General features: G+C 38.4%; 1 protein-coding gene across 3 annotated transcripts in view; it reads left to right on the forward strand.

Moving 5' to 3' along the window:
- LOC126425327 (uncharacterized) overlaps window positions 1-20,265 on the forward strand; it is a 296,062-nt gene extending 275,797 nt beyond the window's left edge. For 2 of the 3 annotated variants that reach the window (XM_050088309.1, XM_050088311.1), the window contains 2 exons: window positions 14,261-14,512; window positions 15,468-20,265. In XM_050088309.1, the coding sequence (XP_049944266.1) occupies window positions 14,261-14,512; window positions 15,468-16,896 (1,681 nt within the window). In that variant the 3' untranslated portion in view covers window positions 16,897-20,265. The remainder of the gene's footprint in view (window positions 1-14,260; window positions 14,513-15,467) is intronic. The other variant, XM_050088310.1, reaches the window with a different exon arrangement.
- The last annotated feature ends 777 nt before the right edge of the window (window positions 20,266-21,042 follow it).

A 21,042-nucleotide genomic window follows, 5' to 3' on the forward strand; every position in this document is an offset into this window, starting at 1 on the left:
ATCCCACATTTCTGTTAAAATTTCATTGTACCATGACTGAGTTCAAACTTTAAGATGTAGTTAACATTGCTTTAAGCCTGCAGGATTGTTGGTATTTAAAAATTCCAAGGGGAAGTTAATACACTCATTCATGTCTTCCACTTCAATTTCATCAGTATTTAAGATAGTTGCAGTTTTTCCCTGGAAGTACAGAGAAGTTTAGATTGTTAGGTTGTATTATATTTCTATCTGCTGCAACTTGTAGATTTGCATCTAAAGGTCACCTCCATTCTCTGGAATCATTGCTACGTCAGCCGCATATACACTGAAGCACAAAAGAAACTGGTATGTAAACAGGCAGAATACGGCAATACAGTCGGCAATGCAATCCCACAACTGTCTGCCACAACCGTCAGATCAGTTAGAACTGCTACAATGAAAGATTATCAAGATTTAAGTGAGTTTGTATGTGGTGTTATAGTCAGCGCTCGAGCGGTGGGACACAACATCTCCGAGGTAACAATGAAGTAGGGGTATTCCTGTACGACCATTTCATGAGTGTACTGTGAATATCAGGAATCTGGTAAAACATCAAATCTTCGACATTCCTGTGGCCAGAAAAGGATCCTGCAAGAACAGGACCAATGACAACTGAAGAAAATTGTTCAATGTGACAGAGTGCGACTTTCCGCAGTTGCTGCAGATTTCAGTGCTGGGCCATCAACAAGTGTCACTGTGCAAACCATTCAACGAGACATCATTGATATGGGTTTTCGGAGCTGACGGCTCACTAGTGTATCCCTGATGGCTGCACGACACAAAGCTTCACAACTCACCTGGGCCCTCTCAACACTGATACTGGACTGTGGATGACTGGAAACAAGTTGCTTGGTCGGACAAGTCTTGTTTCAGATTGTATTGAGCGAATGGAAGTGGATGTGTTCAGGTATGGAGACAATCTCATGAATCCATGGATTCTGCATGTCAGCAGCAGACTTTTCAAGCTCATGGAGGCTCTGTAATGGTATAGGGCGTGTGCAGTTGCAGTGATTTAGGAAAAAATAAATAAATAAATAAATAAAAAAATTATCTGCCTGTCACCTGCATCCATTCATGTCCATCACGCATTCTGATGGACTTGGAAAATTCCAACAGGACAATGCGACACCCCACAGGTCCAGAATTGCTACAGAGTGGTTCCAGAAACACTCTTATGAGTTTAAACACTTCTGCTGGCCACCAGACTCCCCAGACATGAACATTATTGAGCATATCTGGGAAGCTCTGCTTGTCTTACCTTTTTGTTTGTGTTTATTGGCTTTGTGATTATGATTCCCATATCGACAACCATTTTGGTGTTTGTGTATGTACTCATAAACCATGTAGGAGATAAGCTGGACAGCCTCATTCCATCATTAAATTTCTATGTTCATGTTATTATCTAATGCCTTTTCAAAATCTCTAAAAGCAAGATGAGTTTCCCTATTGAGTTCTCACCTCTTTTTCTGTAATTTGTTGTGGTGTAAAAACATTGTTAGTAGTTGTTTGTCTGTTTTTAAAACCTAATTGTTCTTCAGATATTAGTTTTTCGATGACAGTTTTTTAGTCTCGCACTTACGTTTTTGGCATATAATTTGTGGCTGAATCCAGATGCTTATACTCCTATAGTTATTACATTTATTTTTATCACCCATTTTAAAACATTATTTACTCTTGCCTTTAGCATCCTTCGGTGATTTCGTGCTTCTTTTCAGTATTTCCACAGTTCCATATTGATAGCATTTAACCCATTGGATTTCCTATTTTTTGTAGCTTTTAGAGCAGTGTTTCCCAACATTTCTGAGGCCATTACCCCTGAGTGCAATAAGCCATTATCTAGTACCGCCCACCACTAATGTCATCAACATCAGTGCCTAACCAAACTGTAGAATTCTATTTGAACACTTTTATTGTTAGAATGATGAAAGCTAGTTTCTGTAGGTGTTTCATAATGTAATGTAATAATGGTTCTGCTTATTTCTAACAGCCTTTTTTTAAAAGAATTATCAAGCACTTTTTAGTGCACTGCAAGTGTTACCCATAACACCTCTTCAGAAAAGGAAGATAGCATTTGTTGCACCACTTGTCCCCCTAGCAACTCTTGGTTCACCCACACTCTACACCCCTATTAGAAAGCAAGCAAATTAAATGCATGTGCTATACTTACTGTTTGTAAATTACTTCATTGCTGGAAGCCTTCCTTCTGAACTGGTAGAAACTGGAAGACCAAAGCTTTATGTCTGACAACTACTAATAAGAATAACACTGTGAAAGCCCTGCAGCAATTTAATAACCATTACATAGTTGCTGTTGTTTTGTGTCATCAATTAGTTGGATTATCTGTTGCAAAATGGATAATGAAACAGTTTGTGGTCCATTGCGGGAACTACCTACAATGTAGAGATAGTATTGTTATGAGATATGTGGTGCGTATGTTTCAGTTTTCCTGTCATAGATGCATGGCACAAAGTAAAAAGTTTCTGTGTAAAAAGTGGACAGTGTGAGTAGAACATGTTCATACATTTGTTTCATAAGCTTTAACCTCAACCAAATTGTGTCATGGGTTAATGCTTGTATTTGAAGAAAAAAGATAAGGACTAGGAACCTAGTAATCAGTATTACAGTCTTAAAAAATAGTGAAATAAAAATGATCTTTAAAAAATAATTTAATTACAAAGGCATAACACAATCAAATTCTTTTGTTTTTAATCCTTAGAAAATTTATTTTACCCCTCGGAGGATAATTATCCCCAGGTTGGGAACCACTGTCGTATAGTTTCCATAATTTTGTCATATCAATATCATCCAGCCCTCTTGTGTGATTTAGTTCAGGTAATGCGTGACTTACACTATCAATACCGTATATTTCACAGTGACCTAGTCATTCCTTCAGACCTATACTATCGACACATATGTAGTTCTTTCTTACCTACTGAGTATTTTCAACATTTTATAAGCTATAATTTGTTTGTCATTATCTAAATTGCTAATAAAGCATTCTCATGATTCTGCATGTGTTTTCCAAGTTTGTTCCTTTTCTCTTGTTATTCATTACAGTTTTCATTTGTGGGTTATTAGTATTATTAATATTATTATTAGTATCTTTATTAGTATTATTTCAATATAATGGAAGGAAACATTCCACGTGGGAAAAATTATATATAAAAACAAAGATGAGGTGACTTACCGAACAAAAGCGCTGGCAGGTCGATAGACACACAAACAAACACAAACATACACACAAAATTCAAGCTTTCGCAACAAACTGTTGCCTCATCAGGAAAGAGGGAAGGAGAGGGGAAGACGAAAGGAAGTGGGTTTTAAAGGAGAGGGTAAGGAGTCATTCCAATCCCGGGAGCGGAAAGACTTGCCTTAGGGGGAAAAAAGGACAGGTATACACTCGCACACACGCACATATCCATCCACACATACAGACACAAGCAGACAATAACATCCAAGCCATGCACACAAAATATGGAAAGGTTAACAGCGTGGAAAAATTCAAATATTTTGGGAAATATATATGAATAGGAGGCATCCGACATAGAAAGAACAGAAAAGCTTCAGACAGCAGACAAATTGACATGGACACACTATAATAAGAGAAATATTTCAAGATAGGCTAAACTTGGGCACAACAGTACAGTTATACTACCAGAAGCATTCTACACATCAGAAACAACCGCAAATGGAGCAACAGGCATCACAGAGACAGAAAAAATAGACATAAAATCGTCAGAAAAATTTTCGGAGCAGTACACAGAGATGGTATATGGATGAAGAGACCAACCAAAGAATTTTATGAACACACAGACAAGGTCACAGACACAATCAAAAGACATCGACTAACATTCTATGGACACATCAATAACAACAGACTCACAAAGAGGATTTTGGTGTAGTAAACAAATCAATCAAAAAAACCAGTTGGTTTCAAGAATTAGAAGAAGATCTAAAACACGAAATTTCGAACATCAAATTTGAAAGAAAAGAAAAGAAGGAAAGCAGGCAAAAAATTGACAGAGCAAAGGAAGCAGGAACACAGCCACAGAATGAAGAAGTTTTGGGGAGAGGAAAAAGAGGAGTGAAACAACAAAAATTGAATAATCATGTAACATTCAAGTTAATCACTGTCCTGGAGGCAAAAATATGAAATAATACTAACAAAGATGAGGTGACTTACCGAACAAAAGTGCTGGCAGGTCGATAGACACACAAACAAACACAAACATACACACAAAATTCAAGCTTTCGCAACAAACTGTTGCCTCATCAGGAAAGAGGGAAGGAGAGGGGAAGACGAAAGGAAGTGGGTTTTAAAGGAGAGGGTAAGGAGTCATTCCAATCCCGGGAGCGGAAAGACGTACCTTAGGGGGAAAAAAAGGACAGGTATACACTCACACACACGCACATATCCATCCACACATACAGACACAAGCAGACATATTTGATGTGTAGAATGCTTCTGGTAGTATAACTGTACTGTTGTGCCCAAGTTTAGCCTATCTTGAAATATTTCTCTTATTATAGTGTGTCCATGTCAATTTGTCTGCTGTCTGAAGCTTTTCTGTTCTTTCTATGTTGGATGCCTCCTATTCATATATATTTCCCAAAATATTTGAATTTTTCCACGCTGTTAACCTTTCCATATTTTGTGTGCATGGCTTGGATGTTATTGTTCTTTCTTTCCATGTATTGTACCTTCTCATATCATATCTGTAGACCTGTTCTTGCAGAGGCCTCTTGTAAGTATTCTAGTGCTTCTTGTCTATTGTTGCTGAGTATTACCAAGTCATCTGCAAATGCCATGCTTTTTATGATAGTCTTTTTTTGCATATGTTCGTCTTAATTGAATTCCTTTTACTTTTTCTTGCCATTGTTTTATAATTTTGTCTAAGACAATGCAAAATCCAGGATGGAATGTAACAATATTATGAAAGGGATAATTGCTACTCACCATATAGCAAAGATGCTGTGTCGCAAATAGGTGCAACAAAAAGACTGTCATAAAATAAGCTTTCAGCCAACAAGGCCTTTGTCAAAAAAACACACACACACACACACACACACACACACACACACGACACGAGACTGCATGCAGTGTCTTTTAGCTGAAGCCACACCCCAATGCATTGCATTCTAAATTGTCTATGTGAGATCTGTTCAATTTTCTGTTGAGCTTTGATTAATTTTTTCAGTAAGTTTGTCTTTGTTTATCTTCAAGTATTCTAGATCTGATCTTACAATTTTTTTGTGTTGCCTTTCTGTTTCTTGGGATTCGTCTAATTTTTACTTGTAGCAAGTGGTGGTCGGACTTGAAGAATCTGTTACGTGTCCTCACATTCAGAATTTTGCTTTTAGTTGTACTTGTGATGGTTACCTGATTGATTTGAAATTCTCCTCGTATGTTTTTGGGCTTTTACATGTTGTTATTTTTTGTTTTGGCTTTTGAAATTGCGTTGGCATAGTTTTTAAGCTAAAATTTGGACAGTAGGGTATGAGATGTTCCCCATCCTTGTTGGTGAATTTGTGTGCTGTAAGTAATCCTGTGATTTGCTTGTACTTCTTCTCCTTGCCTAGTTGTGTATGGAAGTTTCCTACTAAAATTTTAACACGTATTTCTGGTATTTTATTTGTTATTTCTTCCATGTCTTCTCAAAAGTATTCAACTTCTTTCTGTTGTGATCATTTGTCAGTGCATGTGCGTTGATGATTGTGTATCTTTTGTTTCCTGATTTGAAGGGTATTGTGAAGATTCTTTCTGATGCTGAACTGAAATATAGGATGTTGTCTGTGAACTGCAAATCCTGTGCCAAACATTGTAAGTGTTCCTCTTCTGACTGCAGACTTTCCTTTGTGTATCCTGTGTTGAAATGGTTTTTGTCTGTGAAACCTGTCTCTTGTATTATGAGGATTTAGCTGTGACATTTGTCCATAATATCTGTAAGCTCTTTGTCTTTGCCTGTCTTGACCAGCATATTTGTGTTGAGCATGCCAATATAGTGTTTGCAAAGATGTTTTGAGCAGCTCTGATTCTTGTCCATCTCTTGATGCTCCTGGTCCCTCAGAATCCGATGACCAGGGAAGTCCAGTGTATTTACTGGTGCCTGGGGCAGTGGATATTTTTCCTATTCTACCGTCATGATTATTTCAAGTTAGTGGTTGTTGTTATGTGTTTTGGAGACCACATATGTTAAAGACTTGAATGTTGAGATCAAGACAAATTTGTAACAGCTGTGCCAACTTGGTGAACAGATGCTGACCACTAGCCACTGGAGGCCAGAACAGACACTAATGGGCTTAGGGCTAAGTTAGTATTTGGCCCACCCTGAGTATAAGTAGGAAAACCACATAGCATTTTGCTGTTTTCATTGTGTATCAGTTCTCCAAATGTGTCTGCTGTTTTGGGAAGTGGTATATTTCCAGTTCTAGAATTGAGATCTCCCATGAGTAAAATCTGATTTTTGTGGTATCAATTTAATATAATTTGCTATTGTTTGTAAGAGGCCTTGAACTCATCAGTTTTTCCTTTTTCTGGGACATAACTTGTTGTATTATTCTTAGGATTCCTGTTGGACCTGCCATTCCTACTAGCACAATGTTTTCATTTACAGTTCAGTATTTTATCTTTCCATTCATTATAAACACAAATGACAGTACTTTTACTTGCTCATTGTTCCTGTTCAACTTTCCTGTACGTCACAATATAGATATCTACATACTAGTCCTGTATATTTTCTTCATTGTTTTTGTAATTGCCACAAAATCTGTTTCCTTTTCTTGGTAACTTTCCAAGTCCCAATAGATCATTTTTTCTTGTTCTGTTTCTTGCCTATGTTGTACTCTAGTAATCAGTTGTCTTTCAGAGATGCATTCTGCAAGTACATTGATTTACATTTTCCTGCAGCTGGTTCAAAGTTAGCTGCAAATTGTGTTATTGGACACATTTAGATTACATTGATTCACAACAAACTCATTTTGGTGGAATTGCCATTTTTGAGTGATCCTGTTGAGATGTTATAACTGTTGTAGTTTACTTATGTCTATGTATTTTCTATGTCATATTACATTATACTAGGTGGAATGACATCCATAATGCATCTTGATCTGATTTTTCTGTCTGGTAGTATGTTGTTGTTACTATGAATCATTTTGTTTCATTTGTATTAGACTTTTAGTGGTTTTATATAGAGTATTTTGACAGTTTTCATTCCAGCTAAATCCATCTCTTCCAGCATAACAAATTTATACAAATTATACTGGTATCTGAAACAACTGAGATTGTAAAGAACAATTTTCTGTTACAGAAAAATATATGCTGTGGAAACCTCTGAAATTGTAAACCTCCTACAGCTTGCTCTATTTCAAAATTATTTTAAATATGACAATAAAATTTACTCAGAAGTAGATGAAATAGCAGTGGGGAAACTGTGTTGCAAGCACCATGACACATATATTTATTAACTCACTAGAAGAAAAATTTTTCACCTCAAACTGGCCATTTCTGAACATAATTATCTATCACCAAATAGACAACACTGTTCTACTGAGAGATGGAGATAATACTGACTAGAAACAATTCATCAGCAATTTAACAGTTACCATCAACAAATAAAATATTCATATGAACAGAGCAGAACAGATCCATAAATTTTCTGGACCTAAAAATAAGCAATAGTAATAACAATCACAAATTCAAAATTCACAGAAAACCTACAACAATGGACATAATTATAAATAAAACTTCATGTCACACAAATTCCCATAAATATGTGTATTTCAGGTCAGTGATCAATAGAAATATATATTTACCTCTCAACACTAATGCTACACAAAATGAAACAACAACACTACAGTATGTAGCACAAAGAAATGGTTTTAACCCCATCACAATGCTAAAATATATTTAGGAAGGAGAAATTCTGATCTCTGCCATGTTCAGGCAATGAAAGAATTCATTGACAACAGCCAGGATTCAAACATGGGTCTCCTACTTACTAGGCAGGTACATTAACCATCTGTGTCACCTTGGTGCAGTGGTTAGACACAACTTTATGGACTACCCAAGCACACCTCTCCCCTCAGTCCATATTCCCATTTGCTCCACACTACCAAAGTAACGTGTCCTATCCCTTTTTCCTCTGTTTACTTATCGCATCATATGAAGTCCTGCACGAGGTCAGGCGAAGAGTGCTCTGCGCTGAATGATCATATTACTCTTAGATTACATGAACAATAGACAATGTCTGTGACAGGTAAACTGACATAGGGAAGAGAGAATGAAAATGAAGTCAGGCCAACCAATGTACCAACAACATAAATAGGCCACATATTGGACAAATTAATCACTTGCTAAAGAATACCAAAAAAACTTGTGTTTCATACAAACAACCTGAAAACAAAAATAAGACGAGGACAAATGAGGTCCCCATTTTGTCTAATCCACGGATTTGCAGAGTTTCCTGTGATGACTGCACTCCATTCTATACCAGACATACAAGAAGAAACTTTGGAATCAGATTTAAAGAATGTACAAGAAACTGTGACGGTAACCAATCAAGTTTTACTTAATACCTCAAAAGCAAAAATCTTAAGACAGAATAAATCAAAAATGCTTTGTAAATTCTACATAAAGTACATAAAGGTCATGCTATTAACATCTTAGAAGAACTGGAAATTAACAAAAAAATATCCAGATGACATCCTTAATGAACAAACAGATCTGAAACATAAAGTGGTTCCAATACAAAAGTAACTACATGATTCATGATAACACACCAGACTGTAAACTCACTCCAATATGGATTATGGATGTCATTCCACCTAGATCTCGTCTGATGCAGTTCCCAACAATCAGTCTTTCCTTCTCATCCCATACAGTAAGTCTCCCCTGACTCGCGGTTCTGGGTGACTTTCCCAAAATCTACCCCTTTTCCAAGACCTCTCCTGTCCTTTTCCTTCACACTACTTCTTACCCTTTCAACTCTTCTGCCTGAAAACTTACCAATCACAACAGTCTTTTATGTGTGTGTTCTGCTGCCACTTGGTGAGTATTTTTTATCTATTCAACTAAATAAGTTCAACAGAAAATACATAGACATAAATATACTATAACAATTATAACATCTCAACAGGATCACTTGAAACTGGTGGCTCTGCCGAAATGAGCTCATTGTGATTCAATGTAATCCACATGAATCAAACACAACAATTTGCAGCTAACCTAGAACTATTGAAAGAAAATGTCATATTTTGACCTTATGTATGCTGTGGGCTCAATAAAGATGTAGTAATGTTTATTGAGTTCTTGAGTGGGATAATGGTCCATCACAGATAAAACTCGTGTTGGGACTGCCATCTATGAGCTTTAGCAACCGCAGTTCACAATTAACCTATCTGAATAGGGTACTGCACTTCCTCTGCTTTCGGTGTTCTATTAATCCTCCAATACTCGGTCCTCGGAGCCTCATCTGCTAGACAGACTACACCATGTTAAGGTAAAGTTGATATTTGGATGAGTGGGGTTCTGTATTCACATCATTATTTCTGTAACACCTGACTATTGTCTGTGGCAACATTAATTACACAAAATACAAGATTTGCTAAATGGTTGATGTCTATACAATCAGGCATTTTGGATCATAAAAAATATCAGTTATTGACAAGTAGGTGAGAATTTTAGGCTTTCTCCAGAGATTTAACACACACACACACACACACACACACACACACACACACACAAATGCATGCCTACAAAGAAAAACTATCTGCAGATTGAACAATGGAGACTCCAGGTAGTAGTATCAACAATGTAGGGAAAAACAGACTGCTGTTTACGGTAAAGGTAACACATTAAGTTGCAGACAGTCACAATTAAGAAATTAAATGACTTCACAATTTCGAATAATAACAACTATTAACTGTAGAATGGAATGGTGACAATGAAAATTTGTGCCGGATCAGGACTCTGTGAACCTGGATTTCCTACATATCTCGAGTGGTCGCCTTACTATTTGGCTATCCGTGTACGACTCGTGGCCACAGCCAAACTTCCATATGTCGTTAACCATGCGTCTACAAACAGTACTCCTACATCCAATATGTATATTCCTGTACAGGTCAGACATTTTACTGGAAAGTCACTTGCCCGGTTTTGGCAGATAAATACAATATTGCAGTGAGTGTGTTATTCTGATTACAATGCAAAGTTCGTTAGGACATGCATCATAATCAGAATAACACAGGTACTGCAATATCATACAATTAAGACATTTACACATAAGCTTTTAGCTATAGCCTTCATCATTAAATGAACAACACACCCCATTTATTTGCAAAAGCATGCACACCTCATGCACACATGACCACCAACACTGGCAGCTCGGGCTAGAATGCAGTTATCAAGTGAGATGCAAGCAACAATGTGGAGAGGGTGGGGGACGGGAGGAAAGATGAAGATCAGTGTACAGTTGGGGGGGGGGGGGGGGGGGGGGGGGGGGAGAGGAGCACTCTGTGGCAGAGTGCACAGGGACTAGAATGCCCACAGATGCAGCATCAGGAGGCTGTGTGGCAGGGAGGTGGGGAAAAATGAAACGAGAAAGGAGTGGGAAAGAATGGGCAGATGTCTTGGCAGAGGGCAGAAAACAATGAGTGTGGGAGGCAAGAATGGGGAGGATGTGATACGACAGAGGGGATGGAAACTGGTGGGTGGAGGGTGTGGGGACAGATTATTACCTTTGGTTGAGGCCAGGATAATTATGGGAGCAGAGAAGGTGTTGTAAGGATAACTCCCATCTGCACAGTTCAGAAAAGCAGATGGTGGATGGGAGGTTCCAGATATCCAGGGTTGTAAATCAGCCATTGAAATCAAGTATATTATGTTCAGCTGCATGTTGTGTTGCAGGATGATCTTCTTTGCTCTTGGCCACAGTCTGGTGGTGGCCATTCATCCTGATGGACAATTCGTTGGTAGTTAAATTAAAGCAAAAAGTTGTGCAGTGGTTGTAGCAGAGTTGGTAAATGACATGGCTGCTTTTGCTGGTGCCCAGCCCATGGTGGGGTAGGATAAGCCTGTGGCAGGACTCTAATAGGAAGTGCTGGGGGGTGGATTGGGCAGATCTCAACTTTGGATCTTCCACAGGGATATTATCCTTGTGACAAAAGGTTGTGACAGTGAGCAGAATAAGGATGGACCGGGATGTTGTGGAGGTTGGGTGGGTGTGGAACACTACTTCAGGAGGGGTGGGTAGGATCTCAGGTAGGTTGTCCCCCATTTCAGGGAATGATTATAGGTAATCAAAATTCTGCTGAAGAATGTTGTTCCAGTCTGGGGTGGTATTGGTTGATGAAGTGGGCTCTCCTATGTGCTGGTTCTTGGAGGTGGTGGAAGGATTGTGGTGTGAGGGAAATGGAATGGGAGATCTCTTTGCAGACTATGTTTCGAGGGGAACAGGAGGTGGTAATGTCTGTCTGTGAAGGCCTTGGCGAGACCCTCAGCATACTGGATAAGAGAGTTCTTGTCACTGCAGATATGCCATCCCTGGGGGGCCAGGCTGTACGGGAGGGATTTTTTTGTGTGGAAGGGATGACAGTTGTCGAAGTGCAGGTGATTGGTAGATTTGTTGCAGACAGAGGTATGGATGGAGCCATCGGGGAGGAGGTGGTTCAATGTCTAGGAAGGTGGCATGCTGCGTTGAGGATGACCGGGCGAAATGGATGGGAGAAAAGATATTGAGATTGTGAAGGAATTAAGATAGGGTGACTTGGCACACCTCTCTTCTCCTACTCGTGCTCTCTCTACCTCTTCCCTATCCCCTCCAGATTACTGATCCTCCCCCACGTGATAGTTGCATTCTGGTTCGAGCTGCTGGTGTCGGCAGTCATCTGTGCGTGAGGTGTGCTTGCTCGTGTGAATGAATGACGTACGTTTATCTTTTTCTGCTGAACGCTGTGGCTGAAAGCTGTAAGTCTCTTTTAATTGTGTCTGTACGTAACTTATCATCTTTACAGTAAGCTGTGCTCTATCTTTTCCTACATTGTTGATATCTGCAGACTTATACTGGGATATGCGTGATACTGCTAAATAAGAGACAGACTTTGGAACCACAATGTCACCACCAATACAGTTGACACAAAGGTTAGGAAACTCGAATTGTATTTGGCAGAAGGGAGTTCAACCAATCCAATTATCGTTTTCCTTCATTCCAAAAAGTCTCTTACGGTATTGTTAATGGTGCCACACCTGGTTTTGTGTCACATACTCTTCCAACCTGAGTGTGTTCTCCACCTCTTATGACATCAATGACATTGACACATTTAACTCGAAGCTCCCTTGTTTTGATACAACGAGAAACATTACTGTCACAGCTATAATATGTATAGTGTTCACTCTGTGCTAATCAAAATGTGAACATAGAAATTTGCTATCAATAGAATATTTACTGTTCTAATAATTGAGTCATGGTTTTAGTATACACCAGTAAACTGCTGGTGGCTTGTGAACAGTTGGTATTACGTAAGTAATTATTATTCATGTTGTGATCCTACTGGACCACAATAAGGGGCATTTCCAGAGTTTTATTTTATTTTTTCTTTGTACCCACATTACTTTCATTGTCACAGAATGTTTTTTTTTTTTTTTATATTCATCAGGTCAAGTTGTTCCTGTCTTATTGGGTTTTTTTTCTGCCAGTCCCAGCTGTCCAGTCACGAATTTCCTGCCTGGCATATCTAGGCCTGTTACTCTTCCTTCCTTCAGGCCATATTTCATTGCTTCAATCCATTTTATTGTTTCAATTTTAGTTTTGCTGCAACTTTCATACAATTCCACGTCTGTCTGTGCAGTCTGGTTGGTTACAGTCTTTTAATATGTTCATAGAATTTTAGCTTTTTTTTTTTCAAATCTGAATAAATGCTGGTGTAATTTTCACTTTCTTTATTTGCTCTTAATCTGTATGTTCCTTCATCAGAATAATTCGGACTTAAAATTTTTCTGATTACTTTTTGTTCTCCCAATTGGATTTCAATGGTGTCTCTCTTTCCCTGTTTGGAATGTGTGTTTCAGTCCCATAAACACACTCTGGTTTGATGAGTGTCTTGTAGTCCCTATGGTTTACGTATTTTGTAGTACATATGTTTCGTAAGTGTTGTAGTCATTTTGTGGCAATGACTTTCATAATCAGTCTTTTCGAGGACAATCTCATGAATGATTTTGTCTACATTTTTGAACTGAGAAACACTCAATTTTCGTCTGTCTCCATCTCTGCCCTCCCCGCCCTCCCTCTCTCTCTCTCTCTCTCTCTCTCTCTCTCTCTCTCTCTCTGTGTGTGTGTGTGTGTGTGTGTGTGTGTGTGTGTGTGTGTGTGTGTGTGTTTAGAATTTTGGCTGCCAGGTTGGTGTTGGACATGTATATTTTATTTTATTTTTTTTTTTTTCTCAAATTTTATTTGCAGACCTGCTGTTTCTTTAAGAATTTCTATTTGTCTTTGTGCTTTTTCAGTGCACTGACATAGAACTTCTACATCATATGCGAAGTCTATCCCACCCAGTATTGGTTCTTCCTACTTTGACTGGTTCATTGATTGTAAGCTAAGATTTTGCTCAGATTACTTTTGTTAACAGTTGAAAAATAATGGGGCAATTCATCCCCTTCTGTCATTCATGTTTTAATTTCAAAATGTAAGATGTCTTCGACAAATTTTACCTTATTTAACATGTCACTAATAACTGCTGTAATTTTGATGTCCTTGCCTTATTCTTTCAGAATTTGGAACAGAGACTTACGATCCACTTAGTCATAAGCTCCCCTTTTCTCGATCTACAATGGTACAGGCTACATTCTTATTACAATTTGATATCAGAGAATTAGTTTTACTTATTCATTTTGCAGAGGATCTGTTTTGTCTGAAGCCTGACTGATACTCACCAATTTTGCATTAATGATGTTGCTGTTCACAGATCAGGAGACATTTGTTATATCTTGTAGTTTCCGTTGTGTTGAACAACTTAGTGGATATCAGCATGGAGGAAAAACAAATATATGTTTCTTATATTACTGTATTTTCCTCTTTCTTTTTGCACTCAGCTAAGCACACTAATATTTTGTCTGGCAAACTTATTTCAGAACTGACAATAAGAGAGTTAAGATGTTTCGAGATTTTTATTTTACATTTCATAATGTAATTCCTATTTACATCTGGTGCAAGAGACATTAATGGCAACTGCTTTTGTACTATGTTTACAGGGACCTGCTGAGAAACAATGCCAAACTGCGAGTGCTTCTGATGCGCGACTGCAAACTGGAGGACCTTCCGACTGGCCTTCTGAGAAATGCGTCGAATCTGGAATGGCTGGACCTGTCGAGTAATGACATCTCTGAGTTCCCCTCAGAGTTCATTCAGGATTGCACGAAGCTGGCCTATTTAGGATTGGCCTACAACAAGCTTAAGGTTCTCAGTTCAGATGTACTGCACCAGCGTGGTGGATCTCTTGCAACGTAAGTGTGCCTCTAATTTAGTTTTAATCGACCTGTCTCTTGGTATCAGGCTAACTTCTATCCTTGTCTATTATATACTTCTTCTAATCTCTATGAATCACTGTGAATGATTCCATTCTTTGAATTTACTTCCTGAAATATATCTTCATGGGATGTGGTGATCATTGTGATGCCTCTCTTGTCCTTCCATTTCATCAGCATCTGCTTGCTCCTATATACTGTTGAGTATTCACCCTACTTCAGATTTTTTGTTTTCTTTTCTGTTTTACTGTATTGCACTGGCAACTTTAGTGTTGTTACCCGCTGGCCGTGCGGTTCTAGGCACTTCAGTCCGGAACCACGTGACTGCTACGGTCGCGGGTTAGAATCCTGCCTCAGGTGTGGATGTGTGTGCTGTCCTTAGGTTAGTTATGTTTAAGTAGTTCTAAGTTCTAGGGGACTGATGACCTAAGATGTTGAGTCCCATAGTGCTCAGAGCCATTTGAACCATTTGTTCTTACCCCTTAGTTTGCCGATCAAAATGGAGTGGTATACCAGTTGTTAAGATAAATGCAATAACTGTTTCCAAACATATTACGAGCAAGCTCCAGTACAGTTAGACTAGTTAGTTTCTCTTCAGCATAATGACTGCCATAATTCGTTACCTTATCAGTATGAACAGTGAAAACCATGTAACTAACTGAGAATAAATTATCTTGACTGATGAGGGGTACTATCTGGTGGGGAAAGGATTGACTAATAGCATTGTAACACCTGTGAGCCTGAAACTCATCATTCTCACTAGTTAAAAGTTGCAGAAGGCTGTGAACAATAATATCCATCCGTCCCACTGAGAATGAGGTGGTTACGGGTGCATATACCCATCGTGCCAACTTGATGGTTAAAACTCATTCTTGCTATTTGCGACCCTAGGATTCAAAACAGAAAATTTGTAATTTTCTTTCACCTGTTACAGTTTGGCACTTGAAGGCAACCCTTGGCGCTGTGACTGCAACCTTCTGCCCCTGGCCGGCTGGGCCACGTTGAGAAAAGATGCGGTACCGGGACGGCCCAAGTGCAGCTCCCCACACGACGTCGAGGACGAGCCCCTGCAGCGCTGGTTCCACAGCAAAGACGCGATGAAGTGCGGTGGAGCCACCACGTCGCTGCGCACGGACCTGAACCGAGTACTGTCTGTGGCTCGTGCCATCGCCAAGCTGGGACCGAGCTTCTTCGCAAACCTGCTCCCCGTCTCTGATGAGGAAGTCGGCTTCACCGCTACAAATTACTTTTCGTACGCCATGGCGGCCCGGACCGACGCCGACGTCGACAGCGTGGTGTGGCACTGGGCGCGGTTCCTCGAGAAGGTCCTAGACAGGCGGCACCTCCGCTACAGCAAATTGGTTGCCGAGAAGGGCATTGACCAGATCGGCATAGACAGGATGCTGCTGCTCAGCAAGGAGACTGAGAAAGATCCTCTGAAAGTTAACATTGACGTCCTGATGGATCCACTCACAACCACCACCTCGAAGCCACCGGCAGCCAGAGCTATCGAGCGGCCACTGAGGCCGAAGGGCTTCGAACCTCTTGTGAATTTCACTTACATTATGAATAATGTCCCAGAGAACATTACAAAAGTAGTTGACGACGGTATTGAGGAAGAGCTGAAGATTCTGTTCGGAGTCATCAATGGCACTAATGCCACCAGCCCGAATGCTACAGCAGCCAATGCGACAGCATCGAATTCTACAGGTAATATCACGACTGGCTCCCCAAACACTACTATTGCTGCCACAAACGTGACCCTGGCTCCTTTCTTGCAAAATAGTGCTCCTGTCACAACAACACCTGCAAGTCTGGCACCTGCCGTTACCTCCACTCCTTCTCCATCCAATCTGTCTTCTGTAATGGCCGTATCTACAAGTACACCTTTTTCACCTAACGCTTCCATTGTGATGCCTGTCAACACGATCCCAAATACGACCTCACTTGTTAACGGTACTTCTCCCGATAACCGGAACGTAACGAACTCTACTTCGTCCCTGGCAGGTCTCAATGCGACTGCTGCATCTGCCAATGGCACATCGGTGCCACCGAAGAAGCTGAATGCCACAGAGCAGGTCGTGGCTGGCCTGCGTTCTGAGCTTCGCGAGGTGCTTTCCACTCTGCTGCTGAGCATTGATCGGGCAAAATGGGATGCGGCGTACCAGAAGTCCATCAAGGAGGAAGAGGAGAAAGCTAAGAAATCACCGCAGCCACCAAATTTTGCACAGCAACCGAAACCACCCACTGCTGAGATGAACACGAGGGTTGCAGGAAGCAGTGCAGAAAGCTGTGTATTGATGCAACCTCGACTTACTGTACTTATTGCTTTTCTGACTCTACTGGCCCATCCTCTTGTGTAACTGCTCTGTAGAACTGAGCATGCAATAGCCAGCTTTTGGTATTTCAGCCACAATTTAATATAAAATGCGTTTTCATCATCTGTGTGCATGTCATTGTCTTTATTCCTTTTTCACTGCTTATGAATTGAAAATTCGGGTGTACTTTGCCGAAGGATGTCCAGGGAACAGTTGTTTCTTTGAGTGGAATCATTTAGGAAAAGCTGCCTGAATGAAATTCTAGGTGCCTGTGAATGACTTCTGGCTTGATGCATTATATCTAATCCTTTGATTTAAAGGATTTATTTATTAGGAAAGGAACATAAACAAGCAGCAACTGGCAGGCTTCATATTCTATCCAAAGACCTATTTCTTGAAATCAGTGCCAACTGCAGTACATAATTGACTGAAGAGCTAATTTTATTATTTAATGAATCACTCATGATAAATAAGAGATCAGGTTTGATTGCATAATATTGGATAACAGACTTCATTGTTTGATTGCTTGGCCTTGTACAATAAGGTAACTTCTGTTGTTGAACTGCTTAGTTACTGCATGTTGAAGGAAGTTGATGTTATGCGTAGACCGCTCACTGTTCAATTGTTCACACAGCAGTAGCTTGCAACCTTATCAAGAATGAAGCATGTACAGTTTCTTGTGAACATAAATGCTGTACTATAATAATTGTATCACATATTGTAGCACATCTTTGTTATTTGTGCTGAAAATATTCCATGAAAGGTGCTTTGTTCATAAATTACTTAGTTATTACTACTCAATATCTGTGTTGTTGTTGGAGAACTTCCAAATGTTAACACTATTTGAGTAGTGTCAGTCTTGGTGTTGTAGTTTTGTCTTTCCGATTCCCATTTGCACAATCCCCACTTATTTACATAGATGTGTTGTAATAGAGAGCATAAACCACATAAGAAACTTATAAAAGAAATTTACATGCTTTGAGGCAGTGACCAAAATCCAGCAGTAAGGAGTTGAGAATGTGTGTGTGCATGTGTATAGGTGTGTTGCACGATTCTGTAGACTTAACAGTATTAGTAAATGCATGATGCCTGTTACATGTTTTAGATTCTTTACTTGTTATTCAATAAGCACTCCTACAGCTTTTATAGTTCTGTTTTTTTTTTTTTTATTGTTTGTATGTGTGTTCTGGATATTTTTAAATATTATATGGAATGAGAGAAACTAGGTCTTGATGTAAACTTTTGATACACTTGAAAATGGTTGAAATTTTTTTGTTACATATATGACCTCCTCCAGGAGGTCTAACACTTTCAGAATTTGTTTGACATTCAAATAAACTTTGGAGCAATGAAATTTGGTACTATTTGTCTCATTATAACTGGGATGTTGGTGAAGCATCAAACTTTATTCAATTATTATATAATTAAAAATGGTTTTCCATTGAATTTGATCTGATGGTCTGATTAAATTCGGGAATTTATATTAATAATTCGAATTTCAATTAAAGAAACATTTCATTTAATATGTATATACCTGATATGATTAAATTTAATAAGGTTCACTGCTACAGAAGTGGATGTAGTAGCTTCTACTGTCTGTTGCTGAATAATGTGGCCCATTCCACATGCCTGATGGGCGATGGCTCTTCTTTGCGAGACTCTCTGTGAACGAATTAATGTTAAAACACATGTAACTGTTATTGCACATTCAGATAGGTACTTAAAAGTGAGAATAATTTTGTTGGGAAAAGGAGTGGGAGTCTCAAGTTCCAAAGGTTATTTCTTTTTCATATTTTTAAAGTTGTAAGAATGAACCAATGAATAGTGGTAAATTAAATTTAATGATTGCTTCCACTACCTATTTCAAAGCTACCTTCAACAGATACACCTCAAATATAACACATACATTCTTCACTCACATTATGTTCCTTCTGTTTGACTTACAAAATCACCTTAAGGTAAAATTTCCTGGAGATGGTAACATATGAACAAAATAAGAAACTTACAGGAAGGTGGTCAGAGCAGCTACACTTACACAGAATATTCTACATGTTACTGTAAAATATTTCCCACATAGTTTTCCATTACATTCTCTCCCTCCCTCCTTTTCCAAATCCCTAGCCATTATTCCATTAACTCTCTCTCTCTCTCTCTCTCTCTCTCTCTCATCCCAGTGCTAATTATGTTATTTCAGAAAACTACAAATTAATCATTTTCTGAATACCCTGCCATAAACCTATATGTGGTCATGCATGGTATTGTGCTGAGATGAAATAAGAGGTGTTGACTTTTAGGATTTATAGTATATTTTGTCATTCCCTGTTAATTGTACAGGAGAAAGATATTTTTTATGTTAAAGATATACAATACTCATTTTAATGTAAAAGACTGTAAACCATAGCACTTACGAAACTATGCATTGTTTGCATGTGAATCTTGCCTCTTTTCTGTTGCTTTGTTTTGTTTTGTTTTGTTGTATATTTGGTTAATTCTAAAAGAGAAAAATTTGATAACGCTTTTAAGAAATGATGAATATCAAGTGTCTGGTGTTTACATTCCTCACAGTGATTGAAATATGACAAAAATTAAGCTAAACATTGTTTGAGACTAAGGGAGAATATGCAGTAGCTAACATATGGGACTGTATGCAGGTACAGAAATGGAAAATGAGATTTATTTCAAGTTGCAGGAACTTGTATCTCAAACTTTTTATGTTCACTATAATTGTCTCTTGATGTAGGAACTGGAAGATTGTAAAGATAAAGTTGTGAGGTTTTAATTTTTTTGTTTCCTGTGATACCTGACTTACCAGCCTACCTCCAACTCTTTTATTGAGACAAGTGTCACAAATTTTTTATTTCACAGGATCACATGTTTGTGATAGTATTGAAGCGTTTAATTTTGATGTTAACAATTCCTGTGACAGTATGTTCAGAAATTGTTGACAATATTTCATGAAATCTTTTTAAAAAACTAAGAATAAATAAAATATTTTTATGATTTCAGAAAAACTGTGATTTAAAACAATCTCAATCAGAACCACATAAAACTTTGTATGTTTTAGAGATATTTGCTACGGAAGAAATGGGTAACTATTAGTAATCAAATATATTTTGGTTAGCAAATTTATTGGATTGTGCAAAAGGATTGATATACATTTTCAGCATTTCTCACAGCATTACAAAGGAAGATATTTTTCTGTTGTTAAATGTTATTGCCTATTATCATTTCTGTTTTCCTGTTTGTGGATATGATGTGTTATGAATTGCAAATATTTAATACTCTCAAATTGAAGTATTTTCATATTGTATTGCATTGTATTGAACTTTTCTAAGCAAATGCAATTAAAATTGGTGGATTTCTTACTGTATTGTTATATTTACAAACTTTAAAGTATATCTAAAAATTTTAAAATAGTTTTTCATTTAAATATACAAAATTGTCCAGAATCCTTTTATACATCTTCTGTTATGAACTTGTGTTTGGCTTTAAAATAAGAATTTGGGGATTACTATCAATGGATCTTTGACACAATCAGAGATTCATCACTGTCAATACACATTTGTGTGGAAGCTATATCGTCACATTACTAACTGAACAGTTACAATCAACAAATGAGTGGTTCTGTGGGCATGTTTCTTACTAAAGATCCAAAGGGAAACGGAGGTGGTGTATTTGTCATAGTAGATAAGAAACTCAGATCCACTGAGGTACAAATTGAAGCTGCATGTGAGATTGTTTGGGCAAGACCTAGTATCAGGGATGAGCATAAAATGATGACTGCATCCTTCTATTGCCCACCAGCCTCATCTCCTGATGCAACTGGAAACTTCAGAGAAAACCTCAGTTCACTTGTACATATGTACTGTAATCATTGGCGGCAACTTTAATTTTCCAACTATTAACTGGGAAAATTACAGTTTTGCTAATGGTGGGTGTGATGAGACATCATGTGAGACATTACTAAAAGTCTTCTCTGAAAACAACCTAGAACAGTACTTAGGAACCCCACTCATGAAGGAAATATTTTAGACCCAATGGCAAAAAATAAAGATGACCTCTTTGAGGGTGTCCACATCAAAACTGGTATCGGTGACCACGATGCTATTGTGGCAAAAAATGATTACCAAAGTACAAAGGACCACTACAACTAGTAGAAAGAAATATATGTGCAGTAAACTTGATAATATG

This window comes from Schistocerca serialis, chromosome 10 (assembly GCF_023864345.2).
Source record: "Schistocerca serialis cubense isolate TAMUIC-IGC-003099 chromosome 10, iqSchSeri2.2, whole genome shotgun sequence".
NCBI lineage: Eukaryota > Metazoa > Arthropoda > Insecta > Orthoptera > Acrididae > Schistocerca > Schistocerca serialis.